This window comes from Tamandua tetradactyla, chromosome 14 (genome assembly GCF_023851605.1).
Source record: "Tamandua tetradactyla isolate mTamTet1 chromosome 14, mTamTet1.pri, whole genome shotgun sequence".
NCBI lineage: Eukaryota > Metazoa > Chordata > Mammalia > Pilosa > Myrmecophagidae > Tamandua > Tamandua tetradactyla.
In genome coordinates, this window is record NC_135340.1 from 75,501,474 (window position 1) to 75,523,267 (window position 21,794).

General features: G+C 35.6%; 2 protein-coding genes across 9 annotated transcripts in view; both read right to left on the bottom strand.

The window, feature by feature from the left end:
* Window positions 1-3,863: 3,863 nt before the first annotated feature.
* Window positions 3,864-15,711, bottom strand: GTF2A2 (general transcription factor IIA subunit 2). Of its 4 annotated transcripts, none has more exons than XM_077128071.1 (5): window positions 15,630-15,711; window positions 10,076-10,196; window positions 9,154-9,258; window positions 5,574-5,700; window positions 3,864-4,169 (listed from the first exon to the last, which is right to left on the bottom strand). In XM_077128071.1, the coding sequence occupies exons 2-5, from the start codon at window positions 10,145-10,147 to the stop codon at window positions 4,144-4,146; spliced, it is 330 nt and encodes a 109-aa protein (XP_076984186.1). In that variant the 5' UTR covers window positions 10,148-10,196; window positions 15,630-15,711; the 3' UTR covers window positions 3,864-4,143. The 4 variants fall into 4 exon arrangements, with proteins under 4 accessions (XP_076984186.1, XP_076984184.1, XP_076984185.1 ...); XM_077128069.1 differs by having other exon boundaries at window positions 15,576-15,707; XM_077128070.1 differs by having other exon boundaries at window positions 15,569-15,697.
* A 922-nt stretch (window positions 15,712-16,633) lies between these two features.
* BNIP2 (BCL2 interacting protein 2) overlaps window positions 16,634-21,794 on the bottom strand; it is a 34,275-nt gene continuing 29,114 nt past the window's right edge. For all 5 annotated transcript variants that reach the window (XR_013162421.1, XM_077128066.1, XM_077128068.1 and 2 more), the window contains one exon: window positions 16,634-21,192. Coding sequence is in view for 4 of the 5 variants with exons in the window: in XM_077128066.1 (XP_076984181.1) it covers window positions 21,141-21,192 (52 nt within the window). In the remaining variant the exon portion in view is untranslated. The remainder of the gene's footprint in view (window positions 21,193-21,794) is intronic.

Sequence of the window (21,794 nt, forward strand, 5' to 3'; positions counted from 1 at the left end):
AGTCTTATTGGGTTTTCCTTGTATGTGATGGATTGCTTTTCTCTTGCTGCTTTCAGGATCTTTTCTTTCTCTTTGACCGCTGACATTGTGATTAGTAAGTGTCGTGGAGTACGTCTGTTTGGATCTATCTCTTTGGGGTACGCTGCACTTCTTGGATCTGTAATTTTAAGTCTTTCATAAGAGTTGGGAAATTTTCAGTGATAATTTCCTCCATTAGTTTTTCTCCTCCTTTTCCCTTCTCTTCTCCTTCTGGGACACCAACAACACGTATATTTATGCGCTTCATATTATCATTCAATTCCCTGAGTCCCTGCTCATATTTTTCCATTTTTTTCCCTATAGTTTCTTGTCAAATTTCAGATGTTCTGTCCTCCAGTTCACTAATCCTAAGTTCTGCCTCTAGAAATCTACCATTGTAGGTTTCCATTGTTTTTTTCATTTCTTCTACCGTGTCTTTCATTCCCATAAGTTCTGTGATTTGTTTTTTCAGACTTTCAGTTTCTTCTTTTTTGTTCATTCCTTGCCTTCTTCATATCTTCTCTCAATTCACTGATTTGGTTTTTGATGAGGTTTTCCATGTCTGTTTGTATATTCTGAATTAATTGTTTCAGCTCTTGTATCTCATATGAATTGTTGGTTTGTTCATTTGACTGGGCCATATCTTCAGTTTTCCTGGTGAGATTTGTTATTTTTTGCTGGCATGTAGACATTTAATTACCTTAATTAGTTTATTCTGGAGATTGCTTTCACTTCTCTTACGTAGTATTTTCTTGCTGGATAAATTTGTTGTCTATCTGTTCTTTGACATTCAGTTCAGGTTTTCTGGACCTCTAGCTTAAGTTTTGTTTAAGAGAGGAGAATTTTTTGGTTCTTGTTTTCTTGTTTCTTTCCCCGCTTGTATGGTGCCTCCCCCCCCACACACACCTTTAGGAGGGTCTAAGTAGGTATTATAGACCCCAGCCGGGTTGTCCCAAACTGGCCTCCTATCAGGGGGAAAGAGTTATCTGCATCAGTTTTCCCTAAGAGTGAGACCCAGCAGGTTAAAAGACTTTCCTGTGAAGTCTCTGGGCTCTGTTTTTCTTATCCTGCCCAGTATGTGGTGCTTGTCTGCCTGCGGGTCCCACCACCATAAGATGATGCAGCACCTTAAACTTTGGAAGACTCTCCCTGCTGAGGGTGTGGTGGAGACAGAGGAGAGGTTGTAGGCTCGTTTTAATGGCTTCAAATTACCAACCCCTGGGGTCTGAATTCCTTGAGGGAGGGATTCCACCTGAGTTGGGCTTCACTCCTCCCCTGTGGAAGGCACAGGCTCTGAAAGGATTTGTTTCTGCCTATGCCTGGGGCAGTTGCAGCCTGAGAATTCCTGCAGCTTAATCCAGAGGCAGTCAAGCCTTTGTAGCAACACAGCCACAAAAACCTCTGTTTCTTTCTTTTTTTCTTTTTTACATTAGCCGAATGAGCGACCTCCAATTTGACCAGGTTCACCTGAGCTGGGAGCCTATTTTTAGTAGACAAAATTTGTGAATTAATTCCATAATTGGCGTTTGGTTGGGCTCAGTGTCTGCTGCTGGTAAAGTCCCATTCATTTCCCCAGTGTGAAGCAGCCTGTGGGGGAGGGGCACCGGCCGCCGAGGCTTGGGGAACTCACGGTTCTGGGGGTGCTTGCAGCTGGTCCAGTTGGTCCAGACTGGGGTATGCTGTGAGTCTGGTCACTGACGTGGCCCCAGGAGCTGTTCTGTACTGTTTCTGGTTATTTAGCAGTTGTTCTTGAGGACGAACTAAAACGTGCACATTGCTAAACCGCCATCTTGGCCAAACCCCTTTGCATTTTCCTCTTTTGTTTTTGTTTTGGTAATTTATTTATTGAAGAAGCAAGATCTTTTATCCTTTACAGTTCCCCACACTTTAAATTCTGCTGATGGCTTCTCACAGTATCATTTAACAGTCCCCTGTCCCCTGTATTTCTTGTAAACTGTTCTTAGATCCAGCATTTTGATCAGATTCAGTTTTGAATGTTTGTCAAGATATGTACTTCTGTTTCATTACACCAGGAGGTACATACTGTCTTTTTTCTAATTTTCTTTTAATGCTGCGATTGCTTTGTGGGGTTGGGACATTGTTAGCCTAATTATAAATTTCTCATAACTTTCCTAATGATTTTCACAACAACTGATGATCATTGCTTAAATCTATTATTTCATACCTATTTCATATAATTATTGCAAACTGGTGATATCACAATACAAATCCTTTCAATTTTTTCACAAAGCAAAACTTTTCCTCATCTATTGTCTTGATTCCCTGAAGTACAGTTACTTCCCATTTATCAGTTTTCAGAATAATGAAATGGTTACCTAGTAACAAATGAATGTGTGTGTGTAAGGGGCTATTGGTAGAATTTTGAACTCATGAGTTGTTTAAAAACATAATTAATAAGCTGTGATTCTGTACAATTATTATCCTTGATTATGCTCAAAATTTTCCATCTTCAGCTAGTGTATTAGTTTCCTATGGCTGCCGTAACAAATTATCATGGACTTGTTGGCTTAAAACAGCAGAACTCTATTCACTCTTCCTAGAGGTCAGAAGTCCAAAATCAGTCTCACTGGGCCAAAATCAAGGTGCTGTTAGGGCCATATTTTCTTGGCAGCTCTTGGGGAGAATCTCTTCTTTGCTTCTTCTAGCTTGTGCTGGCTGTTGACATTACTTGACATGTAGCTGCCTCATACCAATCTCTGCCTCTGTGGTCACATTGCCTCCTCCTTTTCTGTGTTTCAAGTCTCTTCTTTTTAAGGATAAATCCTTCTTTTTAAGGATAAATGTGATTGCATTTAGGGCTCAACCTGATTATGCAGGCAACTCTCCCATCTCAAGATCCTTAAATTTCATCACATCTGCAAAATCTTTGCCATGTAAGGAACATTTACAGATTCCAGGGAATAGGACCTGATAATTTTGCGGACCTTTATTCAGCCTATCATAACTAGTGAGATTCCTTTTAAGTTGGCTTCTGAGTCTTTTTGACATGAATCCAGTAGTCTTTGATAGCTTATTTTCTGATACAAGAAACTTTTTCATGCTAGTATATACATTTCTTATCCCTTACCATTAGTCGGCTATTTTTCCAAGAAGCCCTGGTTGGTTACTTTTTTTTCAATGTGAAATGGTATTTATAAACCATAATTTGGGTATTAGGGGTGGTCATTGTTAATAGAATCAAAGGGTCAAGGAATCAAGGGTGTACGAAAAGTCTCTTCTCAATCTTACATTTAATAACCCACTCACAGAACTTTTGCTTCCTTTCCCTACAACTTTGGGCTCTGCTATTTGTAGGTTTTAGGTTCCAAGAGGAGGAATATTTCCAGTAGGCAACCAACAGTGATCTCACTGAATTGGAAACTGAGACTCCCATTGGGGCATTTGGGGTTCTTTTGTTACTGGGCCAAGGGACAAAAAGGGGGGCGTTATTGTATTGACTAGGGTGCTTGATCCCAGTTATCAAGGGAATTCTCTGGAGTGCCTCTCAGTGCTTCTATATTCAGTAGTAAAAACTAATGGAAGGCTACAGCAACTCCCTAAAGGTAGTATCACTACATACTTAGATATTTTAGGAAAGAAATTTAGGGTCATCCCATCAGGTAAAGAACTCAAATTGGCTAAGGTGCTGAGGGCAAAGGGGAAATACTATTAAAATTGTAATAGGTTTGTGAAAAGCTATTTTGCTCTCTTCTCTCAGTACACAGAGAAAAAAGGTTATCTTTTACCCATATGTGGTAGCTTAAGCACACTGAACTAGGGTTAAAATGGGGTAAACGGGATGGGGCTTCTAAGAACCTAATCTTACTATATGATAAACATATACATTCTAAGTTTTAAAATGAGTTTATTAAAGAATGTTCTTAGGAAGGCAACAACTTTTGATTTGTCATTAAAAAAAAGTTATGTTTCTTCATGCTTTATAATACAGGTAATTAAGAGGTTACAGGGTTATAAGCTTCTTCCTAATGGAATTCTCTGATAATAGAGCACAGTGTAGTAATTTCTGCATTGCTAGAATAAATAAAAAAGTCTCTTCTATACTTCTCTTCAAAAAGCGATGAATAATAACAGAAGATGGCATGAAAAAAAGCCATTTTTTTCTATTCATTCTGTAGTATTGGAGCCAGTATCTAGAACACAGAGGAGAGAAAGAGTAAATTCAAGGAGCAATGTAATTTTAAATTTAAATATTTTAAGAAAATCTGTTAAAAAACTAAAATAGGAAGTAATGGTGGTAGTGGTTTTAGGGGTGGGGGAGAGTATGTGATGTTGGAGGGCTGCTGACCATGGAAATACCTTGAGAACTTATATAACTTTCTTTCCAGGGCAGAAATAAAGACTGCTTAGCTCTTCATGTTTATGCTAGAGAAAAACCAAGTACTACTATGTTCTGTTAATATAACTATTACAACCACATTTCTTTCAGGTACTCTACTGTCCCCGAATTTTAAATCACAAAATGACCATAACATATAATTAAAAGAGAACTGCATTTAAAGAAATATCCTGGTCTCAAACAGATAAAAATTTTTAGCTATTATTACTTTCTCTCTGTTTCTGTACTAAGAACTCAACTTTACTTCAGCTAGTTGCTTTCAGAATAAAATGGGCTTACTTTGTAGTAGCACCTCATTTATCTGGCATCACCAAGTAATGGTATTTTATTAATTATTCAAAAATACTTCTACCTGAAAATGCCAAACCATTTATATTTTAATTTTCTAAGATTGCATTCTTGTCTACTGATATAAAGTACATGGAACACAAGCTAAGCTTTTCTTGAGTTCTCAAGGATATTTTCTTAGAAAATCAATAACTATGTTGTGTTGGAGAAGTTCCTCCAGAACCAGTGAAATAAGTAAGGCTGATAGGCTATTTCTTATCCATCGAAGTTTGGAAAAAAAATGTGATCTTGCATCGTTTTAAGCAAGGATAACTCATTCTAAGGACCACTACACAGAAGTTCCTATAAGTAAAATATATACCTACACACAGACTCTAAGTTTATTCAGATTGCTCAGAGGCTTATGGTCACTTAAAATCTTTAAGTTACTTCTTTTAAAAACTTTTTTATTATATAATATAACATATATACAAAGCAAAGAAATAAACAAGCCAATAGTTTTCAAAGCACTCTTCAAGTAGTTACAGGACACTTTTTAAACTATAAAATGTACAGATATGCAGCAACACAGAAACCAGAGGATAATAAACTGTCAAAGTTAATCAATACTTACCTTAAGAAAAAGGTGGTATGAAAAGCCTCATAAATATTTAACATTTGCAAAACAAGATAAGAAAAGCTTACTAATTTGCTAACTTTCCTCCCCAAATTCAATCTATGGAGATAGTCCACAGACACATGAGATCAAAGTCAATAAGAGGATTCTTTGAGATCTGGAATTCAGAATTTAGCTGAGACAGAAGTCAGGTTGGTCTGTTGACCATTTCTCCCCCTTAGGCTTTTCAGATAAAGATTTAAAAAATAAGATTTCACGTAGATTGGCTTTCATAGTAATTAGGCAAACACTTACTTTTACCATCACAGGCTACAATTTTCACTTTATCCACTTTAATAAGCTCTGTCACCTCTCTGAATTCCACATCATTCAATACAAAAGTCCACACATTATCGCAGAATCTGTACGTATTTAGAGAGCCCTTTAAAACAAAACATTCAGACATACCATGAAGAGCCATTTTTTCCAAGTACCTAACTCTTAAAACAGTACATTATGTTTATCTGAAGCTTAGTTAGCTTAAAATTTTCCTTAATTTTAATCACATCACTCATGTAAAAAGAATCCTATATAAATTTGCTAAGGTAAAAGTTGAAAAATGTCAGACTAGTTTCAGCACTGTAAAAGAGTCTGCAAATTATGTATCAGAAAAGCTGAATGGAAATTTGAATTTGTATTTCTCTGCCCTCATGTGGCTAAACTGTGAATCTTTTATAAAAGCACTTTTTACAAGCTACATATTTTATTGTGTATATTAATTTTCTGAACTTATACAAAAGCAGGGATTTCCTAGAAAAACTAAATTAATTTTTATTCTGTAATAATGCATAAATGCATTACTACTATCAGTCACTAAAATTACCACATACGTTGCCCAGTGCCGCAGACATTCTTATAATTAATAAAAAGTTCTTTTAAAAAAAAACCCCCAATTCAGAAAAAAGCATTAAGCACAAAAATGTACCCTGTAGTGTTACCTGTAATAGCAAAATTTGGATTCAATCTACATGTTCTACAAAGGGAGAATGATTCAGGCAACTATAATGGCACAAATGAATTGCTTAATGAATCTGACAAATATGAGCAATTATTTTATGCTAACCTCTGGGTATACAATGGTGAGAAATACAGATATGGTCTCTGTCATCAATGAGCTTAGTTTAGCAAGGAAAAACAAGTAAATTAAAACGGTCCCATGAAAGAGTAAGTTATGGGTGTAATGGGAGGGGCACTCAATGGTATGTAGAACAAGATAGGGCAGAGAAAGCTTCTCGGACAAAGTGAAGTTTAAGTTCAGTCCTGAAGAATAAGTAGCAGTGAAAGAAGAGGTGAGACAGTGGAAAGAAGAGAAACAATAGGAATGGGTATTAATTCTACAGAACTGAGATGTAAGGAGGCCTTAAGGTGAAGGAGATCACCAAGAAGCTTTGAGAACCTTTTAAAAATCTTATCCTAAGGGTATTGGGAGATCAGTGCAGGAGTATAAGCAAGGAAGTCATAGGATCAGATGTGCCTTTTGGGTGATTTCACGAAGAATGGATTAGAGAACAATATGACTGGAGGGCAGGGAGACCAGCTGGGAAGCTGATGCCTCTCAGCTGAACCAGAGGTAAAAGTTGCCTTGCTCCAAGAGCAGCAAGGCAATCACTGAAGTGGAGATATTTTAACAGATGGAACTGAAAGGACTTGACAACTAACTAGTCGTGATTGGGTGGTGAGAGAGAAGTTTAAATACCTCCTAAGGCTCAGGCTTGAGTAACACGCATTCCCAGAAAAAAGCCGGTTGAGAGGGAAATTAAATTTGGGACTTGTTGAGTTGGAGCTATGTCCAGTAAGCAGTGGGAGTGTAGGAGAAAGCATGGGAGCACAAGCACATTGACTTAATAATCTCCAAATACAAATAAAACATTTTAGATATAATCAAGTGTGAAAAATCAATTTATATGCTTATATGTTGGGGTATAAATGTATAAAGTCCATTTATTTTATCGCAAAATTAAAATGCTACAAAAGTTGACTATGAAAGTTGCTAATTTTATGTATAAAACAGTTATTACGTACTTTCCAATATTTAGGTTTAGGAAATAAATGGATGAATATAATTAGGAGTACATTAGCTAGATAACTTTTGAGGTAACATGTTTTAAAGAATTAAACACAAGGGTAAGTAAGAGATTAGATAAAAATATATTTCTAATCTTTTCAGAATTGTTTGAACTATAATCCCTAACATGAAATAAAATAATCTTTACTGTATTTAACTTTTAGTTATTTAAATATCTTGCTTCTTCACAGTTTTCACTTGAAAACAAGAATTTATTTAGCATCTCAAGTACAGAAAAGTGACTGAATATATTTTTTAAAAAATGAAATTTTAACTTTAGTCTTTATATTCAAAAAGTTCCTTTTATATGATAACATTTGGCTTTGGCCAAATTCTAATTTTAACACTCAGTCATTTGGTCAAATTGTATCTACCTAATTTTTTTTTTTACATATACCCAGAACTGAGCAACATTAAACAAATTTCTTTTAAATAACATCTTAAAATGTTAGATAATACATGTTCACTGCATCACATCATCAAAAAAACAGACAGGCAAAAGGAAATTGTCAGTGATGTTAGAAGGGCTGTTTTTCTTGATCAATAAAGTTTTTTTTTTTTTTTTTTACATGGGCAGGCTCCAGGAATCAAACCCAGGTCTTTAGCATGGCAGGCGAGAATTCTGCCACCGAGCCACTGTTGCACTGCCCTCAATAAAGTTTTTAATGCTTTATTAATTACTGCATTAGGACCAGTACCAGTAATGTTTTCTTCTTCTTATTATTATTACTCTATTTTATCTCCAGGCATACATTTTCTCAAAAGCATACTATAGTGCTTTAAAAGCTAATTATGTATACCAATTCAGTCTGAATTCTTTTCCCTAAAAATTAATTCAAGGCTCCTAATAGATTTTGACTTTAAATCTAATAAATGTCGATAAATAAATTAATAAAGACTTTATTCTCATACTTGGGATTTTTTACCTCTAACTTTCCACTAAATAATCTCTCCTATATGGAATTCATATAAAGATTAAAAAAAAATTTAACATTTCTAATAAATAGAAATTTATTCTATTCTTTCAATGAGCCCTTAATCCTATTGCTAGGTCAGTAAAATTTTAAATACAAAAAATATGGCTTTGAAAATTAGGTATTATTAATGTACTATCTTTTTTGTCTTTGCCATATGTCCTAACAAGTTAAAAGAAGGCTATTTGCAAATATTCTTGAATTAAAAGAGTTTGCTCTAATCCAGGAAGGCAGGGTAATGAAAGCTTAAACTAAAGCAGTAACAGGGAGAAAAGAAAAAGCAAGAATGGAAAGTAAGTCCTGGTCAAGACCAAGGAATTATTTATAGTTTTTGGAAAATAGACAAATTTATGAAACATGATGCAAGAGAAATGCAAATGTCAAATTACTTTTCACTTTAGCTGAAAAGATCCAAATGCGAAAGCTCCAATAAGGCAATGATTAGAACACCACTGCGGTCTTTCTTGTAGATCTACTGAATCTGATTTGATCTGGCTGAACAAATTTTCTACATATATTAATGTGGATCAATTTAGAATTAAAGAATCAGGTTTTAGATGATAAACTAGGAAGATTTCTACATATGGTTATACAAACAAAAATAAAATAATTTTGGCGGAATCATAAATGTAAAAAAAGTCAAGAAGCCACTGATCAAATCTATTTCTAGAAATAACAAGTTCCAAATTTTGAGTAGCCATCCCCTCCTATTATGATTAATAGTTATGCAGTGATTCTAAAAAACACTGGTAGCAAGCACTGGTACAAACGTCTAAATTTAGGAAAATATCCTTACCCTGAAATTGACTCTGTTCCTGACCCTTACAGCCAATGCTGAATTTATAGCCTTATCAAACTGAAGTAGAACTTGAAGTGCAAGTTGAGGGGTGATCTGCTGAGACTGAAAAAAGTAAAAGTCACAAATCCTCTTAAGGAAGAACATTAATGACTTAAAATAAGTAAAAACATATGATTATCTAAAATTTAACCAAGGTTTACCAGAGTCTCTAAATTAGAATTCCTTATTCTCTCTTGCGGTAACTGACAATTAAGAAGCAAAGTCTGAAAATATTTTTTTACAATATCTTGACATAAACATAATTTTGAAAAAGGAAACATGCAGTGATGTTACAAAGCCAGAACAAAATTTTGTCTATCTTTCCTTCATAGGGTCTGGAAAGAGGCGCTCAATAAACTGAGGGAACCAAGTTTCTTCAAAGTAAAAAACATAGGACCTATATTAGAAAAAAAACGAATAAGTCTTACTGAAGCCCATAAAACATATCTGAACAAATGGAAATAATATAGTCTTAGAAGGAGTTTACATTAGAAATGTTAATTCTCCTAAACTGAAATATAAATTCAAAATTCTAATTTAAATCTCTTTTAAAAGACTATTAGACAAAATTATCTTAAAGGCAAATAGAATATACCTTTCTTATAAATATGAAAACGGGAAAACCAAGAACTCAGTTTTCATGTTTACAAAAATCTTTGGCGATTTAGATATATTCAACTCTATCATTTAATTGGCATTATATTTTATGTCCTGTAGTTAGGACAGTGTAATAAACAGGAAGGTAAGGTTTTTCATCAACGATACTGACTTGCTGAGTCAAACAGTCCAAGATATTTACCTCATTATCTCTGTGCTTGGAATAAGGCAAGAATTATTATAGATCCAACTAAATCAAAATGTTTGATTTTTAGTCTCTTACCTGTATTAGCTCATCCAGGCTTTCTTGAAGACTGTTTCCCAAAGTGGTATTTCTGTATAACTGATATGCCATGGCTTTGGAGGAAGAAATTGTTTTTCTTACTCAGGCTTGCATTGATGTCCTAAAAGTAAGTGTTAAAGATTACAGTCACACTGTAAATTATGTATGTAATATAGTCTACCTCATATAGTCTAATATATACTATTAGAACTCTCAGTACTTGCAAATTACTATGTAATAACTTTAGAATTACAAGTAGTAGTTCAAAATGATTTTTCTAGTTTTTTTCCAGTGACTCTGACATATATACTTTATATCGTATAGGCATGCTATATTTATAAAAATGTATCTTTACAATTTCTTTCAAAATTCTGTCTTCTGACTTAGTCTAGAATTTACCGTGCACCGCCCTTTCTACTTACTGTCACGCCACTGATCCAGACAGTTTTTGGCTCACATTTGCATGCCTTCCTCTTCCTTTTCTTGTGCTCTTAAAATTCAGTAATTATAGACTGCCTACCAAGAAGATGGTACTGTGCTAGATACCAGGTAGAGGAAGATGAATTCAGAAAGAAACACCCTCGACCCTAAGAATTTTGTATTCTCAAGAGGATAATGGACATACAAAAAAGTTAAATCCAGCATAGAAGAATTATGAGAGATATACACAGGGAACTATGGAAGTTGCCTATGGTCTGAACAAGTCAGTTCAGAAAAGATTCCTGATTTTTAAAGCTAGCCTTTAGCCAAACAAAGGAGAAAAGTCATTCTAGGCTGAAAGAATAAAATGAGTAAAGACACAAAGGATGAAATAATTTAGAGATGTATAAACTGTTCCATATTATTAGGGCATAAGTACAAACAGGAATGATAGGAGATGAGACTGAAAGAGCTAGCATGGATGGACTTGTCACACCAGGAGAAGTGCAAGGATTTTACTGTGTAAGTAATGAGGAGCCACTGAAGCAGAAGTCAGACTAAAGGGCAGCAATGTGAAGATTATCTGAGGGGTGAGAGCTCAGAAAGGGGCGGCTGTATAGACTCAACAAATATTTACTGAGCTGCTACCAAATGTCAGGTGTAGGATCCCAGTCTAGAGATGAAATGAAGGAGATACATTTGAAGAATAATCATTAGGTTAAAACCAGTAAAATAATTGTCAGTTTTCAGTCTTCATAGTATACACCTTATCAGCATTTGACACAACCATTTCTTCCTTCATTAAACACTTTCTAATGGGTTTTGGGTCACTACTCTTAATTTTCGTTTCTGATCTCAATGGGCACTTTGGGAACACTATTCTTAATTCTCATTTCTCATTCAATCTACATTTTTTGTTTTCTTTTGCTGGTTCCTCCTCAGCTCCTTGACTTTGGGTTAATGAAGTGCTGTAAGGCTTCTGAATGTTTCTCTGCTGTATATGCCTTACTCCCTTAGTTATCTTGTCTAGGTTTATGGCTTTAGGTGCCATTTAACTGCTGATGACTCCCAAATTTTTATCTCTAGCCCTGCCTTCTCCCCTTATACTCATATATAAAACTGCCTACTTACTTACTTGATAGGAATATCAAGTAATATCTCAGATTTGTCAAAACCAATTTCACAATGCTATGCCTTTAGACCTGCCCTAGCCCTGTTTTGCCCACCTCAGTGAACAGTAAATTTAGTCTTTAGTATTCTAGCCTGAAAATCTTCCCTCCTCTCCCTCTCATCCTGCATCCAATCTGCCCCCTTTCAGCAATTCCTTCTAAACATAGCCAGAATCTCACAACTTCTATTGTCTCCACTGCTATCACTCTAAGTCACCATTATTCGTCATTATTGATTACTGTGATAGCCTATTAAGTGGGTCTTCCTATTTCTACCTCTGCCTACTCCTTTTCTTTCTGTTTTTTTTTTTACATGGGCAGGCACCAGGAATCGAACCCGGGTCCTCTGGCATGGCAGGCAAGCATTCTTGCCTGCTGAGCCACCGTGGCCCGCCCCCTCTGCCTACTCCTATCCGTACCCCCAGCGCAGCCACACAGAGCCTTTTAAAACGTAAATCAAACTACATCACTTGTCTGTTCAAAAACTTCCCGCAATACAACTCACTCAGAGTAAAAAACAAAGTCCTTCCAATGATTTACTAGTCCTACATGATCTAAGGCCCTACTACCTGTCTGATCTTATCTCCTATTCATTTCCTCACTGTGCTCCATTCTGGCCCCTTACTGCTCTTAAATACAGCAAGTGTGTTCTTGCTTCAGGGCTTTTGCTTGGCTTTTCTGGCTGCAAATGTTCTTCCCAAATATCTACAAGGTTCACTCCCTCATAGGATTCAGATCTTTGCTCAAATGTCACTTCACCATAAGGCCATCTGTGACGGCCTAAAAAAAAAAATTACCCCTTTCCTCCTTTAAATGCTTTATTTTAATTCATACCAATAACCAAAGCTGACATATACATGGTTATTCTGTCTCCATCCACCAAAATATATACTTCATGAAGGCAGGGACTTTTGTTCAGTTATATATTTACTACCTAGAATAGTGCCTAGTATGTAGCATGTATTCAGTATCTGTTGAGTGAATAAATGACTTGGGGGTATGTCAAAGTGCTAATATAAATACTAGAAGTATGAGGTCAAATTTTCTACTTTACTGAAGAAATTGAAGCAATGAAATCTTTCAGAGTCTCAAAACCACATCTGATCATCTACCAACATCTATATCCATATATTCTACCTTCCTTCCTGTCTTTGCAGTTGAGCTATTTATGCTCTCATCTAAATCCAATTCTTCTACTGTGCATTAGGTCCTACCTCCTCCAGTACACTCAAGGATATCAGATAACACAATGACTTCTTCTATTCCTCACTATCAAAAAAAGCTTCCCTTCTTTATGGTTCATTCTCAGCAGCAAACAAACATGGGACTACTCCTGTCTTATAAAAACATATAAAGTCTTGACCCACTTCCCTTGCCAGCTACCATCCTATTTTGTTCTCCACTGCAGCAAAGCTCCTAAGAGTTGCTTGTACTTACTGTGTCCCATTTCTTTTCTGCCATTTTCTCTTAAAACTACTAACAGGATTTCACTTCCAACACTTGAATGGTCAAGCTCACCAGTTTTATTGCTAAAGCCAATCCTCAATTCTCAGTCCTCACCAAATGGGAGCATTTGAGACTTTGGTTACTCCCTCCTCTTTGATAAAGGATCCCTACTTAGCTTCTGGGACACCACACTTTTTGGGTTGTCTTCTATCTCACTGGTTCATCCTCAATGACATTTGTTAGTTGATCCTCTTCTCCCTGAACTTTTAATGTCAACAGGATGCAGGCCTCGATCCTCTGCTGATTTCTATCTATACTCATTCTTAAGTGTTAACATTCAGTCTTATGGCATTAAATACCATTGTAGATAATTCCTAAATGCATAAATAGTACAGACTTCTCTCTTTTTTTTAAACTTTTTTTTATTGTATAATACAACGTATACACAAAGCAAAGAAAGGAAAAAGCAGTAGTTTTCAAAGCATTTTCAACAAGTAGTTACAGGACAGATCCCAGAGTTTGTCATGGGCTACCATACCTTCATCTCAGATTTTTCCTTCTAGCTGTTCCAGAACATTGGAGGATAGAAGGAATAAATATTTTTATCATCACAATTGACTTTGTTTTCTTTTTTACGAAAAATAACATATATACAAAAAAGCAATACATTTCTAAGCACAGCACAATTAGTGGTAGAACAGATTCCAGAGTTTGGTATGGGTTACAATTCCGTAATTTTAGGTTTTTACTTCTAGCTGCTCTAAGATACTGGAAACTAAACAAAATATCAATTTAATGATTCAGCAATCATACTCATTTGTTAAACCCTACCTTCTCTGTGTAACTCCACTATCACCTTTAATCTTTCTATCCCACTCTTTAGGGGAATTTGGGCTATGGCCATTCTAACCTTTTCATGTTGGACGGAGCTGTCAATAATACCGGGTAGGGAGATGGACCTAGCTGATGTTCTGGAAAGGTTGGCCCCTCTAGGTTTCAGGACTTACCTGGTCCAGGGGCCCATCTGGATGTGTAGGTTTCTGGAAAGTTACCGTAGCACCCCTCGACTCTATCTGAACTCGCTCAGCCACTAATACCTTATTCGTTACACTTCTTTCCCCCTTTTGGTCAGCATGGGATCGTTGATCCCATGATGTCAGGGCCAGACTCACCTGGACTTCTCTCTTAACTCTTCACTACTGGATCCAACATTTCTATTTGTGTCTTTCCCATCTCAGTTGATATAGCAACATATTTCTATGGACTTAAGCAAAATCTTTGAAGTTATCCTTCACTCCCTCCTCTATCTCACACTCCATATCCAATCACTAGCAAATTCTTTAAGTTTGAATTTCAAAATCTGTTCGGCATCTAACCCTTTCTCATAATTATCATCCTGACCTGAGACATTATCATAATCTGTCATTTGGATTACTGAAATAATCTAACTGGTTTCCCTGCTTCCATTCTCCTTCCTACACTCTAATCTCAACTCAGTAGTGGAGGGTGATCTCTTAAAACCTAAGTTGGAACATCTCTCCTCTGCTTGAAATCTCCCATGGTTTCCATTTCATTCAGTCCTCTGACTTTATCTACTATTCACCTTCTCCCTTGCTTGCCCTTCAGCCACACTGGTTTCCTTGTTATTCCTGGAACATGACAGGCATGCTCCTTCTTCACAGTCTTTCCTTTTGCTTGGAATACTCTTCTTCCAGATATTCACTTGGCTACCTCTATCAATTCCTTCAATTCTTTGCTCAAATAGCATCTACTCAATGATACCTAAACTGACCATCATAATTTAATATAGCAAATCCTACCCCATCTCTGAAACTTTCCAAATCCCCTTATTCTGATATTTTTTTTTTTACTGGCACCATTCTAACAGATTATAGAATTTGTTTTGTTTACTTTCTACCTCATATGATAGAATTTAAGTTCCAGGAGGGCAGCGATTTTTTTCTTACTGTTTCGTTTACTGAAATGGACTAAGCACCTGGTACAGTCCGCTGCACAAAGTAGGAGCCCAATAAACATTTGTTCAAGAAATGAAGACATGCCGTTAGTAAGCATAATGGCGGGCCGGTGGGTAAGGTGAAAACGGCAAGGGAAAAAGAGAGGTCCAAACTGTTGCTTTGGATGCTTTAAGATATTAACTTGGCTAAAAATACGGCGCTGGGCTGATGACCTCCCGCTAGGTGCGTTCCGCTCTGGTGGGATGCCTCGGAGGGCCGGGTGGACCACAAGCTTCCCGCCCCAAAACGCAACCGTCTTCCGCTGCCTCGCCTCCCCTCCCAGAGACCGGCCGCCAGGTTTCCCCGCAGCGAAGTCGGCGGCAGGCCGACCGAAGGCCCTAGAAATCGTTCTCGGAAAAACCCATTCTACCTCAGTTCTAGCTCTGGTGTAGACAGCAAGGAGCGCGAGACTGACTTTCCCTCCCTAACCCAACCCAGCTCACCCAGTACCTGTGGAGAACGCGCTTCCCGCCGCGCAGCGGACAGAAGCTTGGCGAAACGTACCCACTTCGCCCACCGCTTCAGCAGCCGCAGAAACTACGGAGCAAGGTCGAAGACCCGGAAGTGATCGCTAAACCTGGAAATGACACCACGCCGGAGGGCCGTGAAGCCCCGCCCACCCCACGCCCAGCTCCTGTACACCACTCAAGACTTGAGAGAGAGGGGCGGGGAATCGGAGGGGAGGGGCGCAGGCTGGAGTCTTCAAACTAAATCTGCGCACTGGTTTAATTTTCGAGTAATTCAGTCTAAGATAAAGAAGCTGTTTTACTAAGTCGTTCATAAGGGAATCATAATTTTCAGGGACTAATATTCTTCACTGATAGATACACAATTCATGCCCGGGGTGCATTCAAAGCAATATTACTGAAGAACGTGTAATAATCAAATTGAAGACAAATTCTGCAGAGTATTGCAGGGTTATTTCTTTTACCATTCAAACTAGGGCTGCAATTCACTTAGGTAGCAAGCTTTAAATCTATGACTCATGAAGAATTTTAACATGGAAGAATTTATATTTAAAATATTGTGCCTAATGCAAGATATTATGTAAGACAAAAATCCCAAATTCCTTTAGGTGTCAGTGATGATATCCTAACTGTGAATTAAAGGCAGCAATAACGTACACGGCAGTTTGCCATTACATTGCTGAATAATGATCAAGGAGTGCAAAAAACAAGTACTACCAAGCGGAATCCTGAGGAAGTTGAACAAGTTCTCATGATATATGTCATGTTTCCAGCAATTTATTGAGCTGATTTCATCCTTGGATACTGTACTAATTAAAATAACTCTAAATTATGAAGATACAAGGTTTGATTACAGCTAAGATAATGTTTAAAATGGTGAACTCTTTTATTACCCCAAAAGATTCAGAAGCACCCAGCCTATCAGAAGAGAAACACGAATAAGATCTAAAATTATCTGTAAAATTTACAAGATAATTAATTCAGTGTAAAAATGTTGTAACATAATGGGAAACAGAAAAATGTGATAAAATAAGGCAAAAACAAAGTTTCCAACTAATTTATTTGAATTCATTAACGTTGCAAAAAATGTAATATGCAACAAACCAGGACACAAGTTATTGCATTCCTAACAGGTCAAAGGGAAATAAAATATTACATCTCCTTAGTATATAATGACCAACCCTAGTATTTCTTACAGGGACCACATCACTATCTTGCACACATACACTCATCAGAATTAAATTTCTCACACTGTAAAATGACAGTTCTAGGCTAGGCAACTTCATCTGAATAACAGAAAAAATGACCACAGTATATTAATTTTATTTAAATGACAGGATGTGAACTTGTGGTAACAAAAAACATTTTGAAATATATCAAAGTGCGATAGTGTCTAACAAACTCTGAATTGTGTTCTATGTGAAGGGTACCCCAAGGATTGTACAATCAAAGGCCCTTAAACACCACTAATATTTACTAGCTAGGCTTATGTAAATAAACAATTAAGCAACTGTTTAAGGGATATATAAAACTTCAGAAAGTCTGTAAACAAAAAGTACAGTGGGGTAGCTGATAATTTTCAGTGTTATTTTCCAAGTTCTTCCTTAGCCAAAATGAATGTGCAAATGCATAAAAATCTCAAAATGCAAATGTTTCACATCTTTTTGGAATGTCTTAAATCAGACAGCTATCTGAAGCAAAAAGCTTAACATCATTCTTCATTAATCTGAAAGCACTAAACTTTTTTTTATCTAGTGCTTGATTTGTTAAATGCTTTATGTGAACTTTCCATAGCATTTAAAAAATTTAGTTCTCAAAACCCAAGAAATTAAGTAGAAGATCTATATAGCTGCAACATACTAACTGTTCTATTCAAACTCTACACTGTTAAACACACTAACATTTAGAACTCAGAAGGAAAGTTACATTACTGGACCTCATCTCTGATCTGATTCGAATTCACTAAGTCTGGAAAAGGGGAAGGGAAGGTGAACAACTCCCCAGGTAATTCTTCTGAACTATTTAGAACACTGAGGAGATATCCCCTCCCTCCCTTCCCTCACCAGCTTGCACTCCCATGCAAATATAAGTTCTTGATTCATCCTCCCAGCAGTGCAAACCACACAATTCATACTTTCTACAAGATAAGCTCTTTAACATAATAGTTGGTAGACCTAACTTATGACATTAATTCCTCTATGTACCTCATTCCTCTCAAATTTGTTTTGTGATTCATTTTTCACATATCCATACAGGATGGGGTGAAAATAAAACAGAATGGTGTTACTGATTTCTAATTTCTTCAACCGACAGGAAACTGGCCTGCTCTATTCAATATATTCTAATGGTAATTTACCTATTAATTGATGAAATTAAAAGGCCACTTCTTCATTAAATCAAATACTCTTTCAAATTCCCTGAGCACTCACATAAAAACAGCCAAATAGCAATACTATATAGTCATTTAAAAGAAATCTCTTATGAAAAAGCAGACCCCTTACCTTTGTAAATTTCTAGAACAGCAGTTGAATAAATTATAGCTACAGATAAAATACTTGTCAATCATCAGATTTCAGTATCCAATGCAGTGTACTAAATAGTGATGTCCATTGTGGATGACTACATTATAGTTCAACCATGGAATATAAGAAATAATCCAGTCTTTAATCTAAGCACTATAATTGTTGATACTTTCTGTTCACATTTGCTTGCATGAAGAGACAAAGAAGAGGAAAATATGAACTCTCATCATAGGTATTATCAATCTTTTGTCCTGTTGCTCCACATATCTCCTTACTCACATGTGTGTAACCTGCAGGTTTTGCTGATGGATCCAGAAGACAGTAGCACTAGCTATCATTAATACAGTACATTCTTTAACAGGGACAAGTCAGTGGTACTATATATAATGGCTGACTCCTTAACCCTTTATAATTTTCTTTCTCTTACTTCTATGTTTTGCTGACTTCCTTCCCAATTGCCTTGCCAGGCCCCATTTAGAATCATATTTCCCTGTATCTCCTTCTGAGTTTAGACTATTAAACTTAGATGTTGAGAAAGTATAGCATTTTTCCTTGGTGCTACTTAGGAATACGATCAAGCAGAACAAAGAATCATACTGATTTATGCTTCATATGAATAATTTTTAAGTAAAAAGGGGCACTCAGACCCCAAGTATAACAAAAAATAGCGACAGACATAAAATCAAACCAGTTGAGATCCATGATTCCATTAGAAAGGTAAAATAATACAATTATATATGTACTCTCACCTCAATCAGTAATGGAAAATTGAAATGAAACGATCAGGCAAAATGTAATATAGCAAAAAATTACAAATAGCAAAATTAATAAATCACTTACTCTAACGTACTAATTATGATCTTAAAACTTATAGTTATGAATATTTATTGTAGGGCACTTCCATACACACGATTCTTTTAAGGTATAGATTAGAGCAGTTTCTTTTTACTCTAGTGTTTCACAACACATCCCTTTTGTTATATCCCAGGTGTTAATATCACTGTTAGCTCTGAATTTTAATGTTCTAATAGAAAGTAAGCTAATTCTACATACAAAATTTTAGAAAAACTTTTCATTTTTAGAATAAGTTGTATTTATAGTTAGGAACAATGATTGCAGAAGCAAAAGTCAATAAACACAAAGAGTTGAGTTATCCTTTGTGAATAACTAAATACTTAATATGGTAAAAAACCACCTTTAAAAAGCTCAGCCCACTTTGAGGAAGATAAAGTCCTATAGATGAAAGACTACTTAATATGCTGTGTACACAGAGAATCTAATCACAATTAAATACAAGATGATCTTTTATTCATAATCTTCACACAGTGGATTAAGAAGGAATGCCTAAGTTGTTACTGTTAATATATTTTTCCACACAAAGTGTTTCTAAGATTTCAGCAAGCAATAACAGTTTTGGCTTTATTCATTACAGTGACATTAGTTTAAGATCTACCTAAAGATGTTGAATCCACATTATGTCAAGAGGCTGCTGAGGAATTTCTCATCCTGGGAATCCCCTAGTATCTTCCATGATTGGTTTTAAGTTAGCAGACCAATTTCATGACTGATGAGGACAAAAAGTAAAGGAAAATTCCCTTTTGTAATAATAACTTTATGCTAAAAAAAAAAGGCAATGGTAAAAACCAGACTAGGACAGAATAAATCTTAAAAACGCAGCTTGTATCTACTTCAATTTTGCTACTGTAGTTCTTTTGTAAAATACCGCATAGGATGGTCACAAGAACAGTGTGATCCCCAAATGTGGAGGGTACTAATTTTATCAAATGTATATGAGTCACACAAGTATATGACAAATATTCGACTATTCTTTTATAATGATTTTATGGGTAAACTCTGTTTTGAGGTACAAGTGCAATTTATTTTAACATATAGTAAAAGTACTGAATAAATTAAACAAGCTATGTTTACGTAAATAAAAGAGCACAATATAGCAATGCTCTAAGATTTACAAAGTTAATGTAATTTACTGTTAAACAAAAATGTGAAAAAACACAATTATCTGACTAGGTCAAACACTTACCTATTATACCTAACTGATAGGGAAGTATTTTGGTAAAATGCTCACACTGAGAGCAGTTAAAAAGTAGCCCTTGTTTCTACAGGAAATAGTAACAGTGAACACTCATCACATACTCTGCAATACACCACCATTCCTGCCAATTCAGGGGACTGATACCCTGGACACACAGATTTTTCACATTAGTGAACAAACCTAAGATTTTTACAAAGTTCTGACTTTTGGCCAGAAGATTATATGTTCCATTTATACATATACACACAATCTAATTCCTAGCCTCTTAGAATTTCTAGTTTCAAAAATGGCTTTCTGACTTGCCTTTAAGTTTAAAAAGGAAATAATGTGCTATGCACTTGTATTCGTGCTTCTGAATTAAGGAACAATATATGTTAAGTGAGAAAAAAGCTTAGAACTACTCTAGTTAAATTATGCTCATGAACAACAAGGATCTTTGGATATTCATAGACAGCCAGTTTAACTGTCCTCAACTTATGAGCAACTTAATTTTCTAAGTTACCCAGGAAATGTACTTAACCATTTACAAAAACACATGTACTCTACATAATCATGGTCTTATTTACTTGCATATTCTTCCAGAAGACAGGTATACATTAAAAATATTGCTCAAAACATAAAAATATATATTATCTCTTTCCTTTACCATTTTTGAATATAAATATTTTCTGAAGAAGATGCATCATTCAATAAACAAATGCAAAAACCGCTTTATATAAAGTGTGGTTCCCGGACATTTAACAATATATAATAAAATGATTACAATATAATTAGCCATTAAGGAGCTAAATTCAATAAATTTGCAAACCAATACAGCAGTGAACAGTCCCTTGTACAAAAGTACATTAAGAAAAAGTCAAGTCATTTTTGTAACAGGTTACCTAAAAAGGGTGAATAGATGCATTATAAATGCAAAAAAAGAGTATTGCTTCATCAGCACATTCTTCAGTCTTGTTCGGACTAGATGCCAAACTTACTGTTCACTTTTTGATTCGTCTTGTTTTCCATTAAGCTCTTGATCAACTCTGTTTAATGACAAGTAATATAGACAATTAGAGACCAAGTAAATGATTTTATTTTAAAAAATAGTAACTACTTTTAGCATGGAATATTATTGTTAAAAACAAAGCTTTGCAAAGAAGCAGACATAGTAAAAAGGGTTACCAAACATTATGTACCCAACCAGGAAAGAGAAGAAAAATTTTAAAGGCAGGACACTAGCAAAAAAATGTGACTTGTTTCTTTCAAAATTATAAAATATTTTATATACAAATGCAGATCTATTTCCTTAAAGTTCTAACTACACTTGGGATACTGAATTGTAGCTTGGCTGGGATGAGGATCCAAGTAGTAAGAGAGATTTAAGAGAGATTAGCAGGGAAAAAACTCCCTCAAAAAATTTTTTGTTAACTGAAGTATTTAAAAGTGCCCCTAATGTCATCAATTGCTCAATTAATATTTTAAATTCAATAACAAAATGCGTATTTATAGAAACCATAATAATTCACCAAAATTTACTTGTAGACTTAGTATGTGAATGCCCTTCACTTGTGTGGATAGTAAAGAGCCAAATGAACTTAATCATTTAGAAATATCCAGATGACGATTACAAATCTGCTGGATTAGT

What these genes read in the sequence shown, in the direction of transcription:
- GTF2A2 (XM_077128071.1), bottom strand. Translation starts at nt 10,147, where the DNA reads ATGGCATATCAGTTATACAGAAATACCACTTTGGGAAACAGTCTTCAA. An exon ending in GCCTGGATGAGCTAATACAG is followed by an intron (nt 9,259 to 10,075) that starts GTAAGAGACTAA and finishes TACTTTTTTCAG; the next exon opens with TCTCAGCAGATCACCCCTCA. An exon ending in GGAACAGAGTCAATTTCAGG is followed by an intron (nt 5,701 to 9,153) that starts GTAAGGATATTT and finishes TTTGTTTTAAAG; the next exon opens with GGCTCTCTAAATACGTACAG.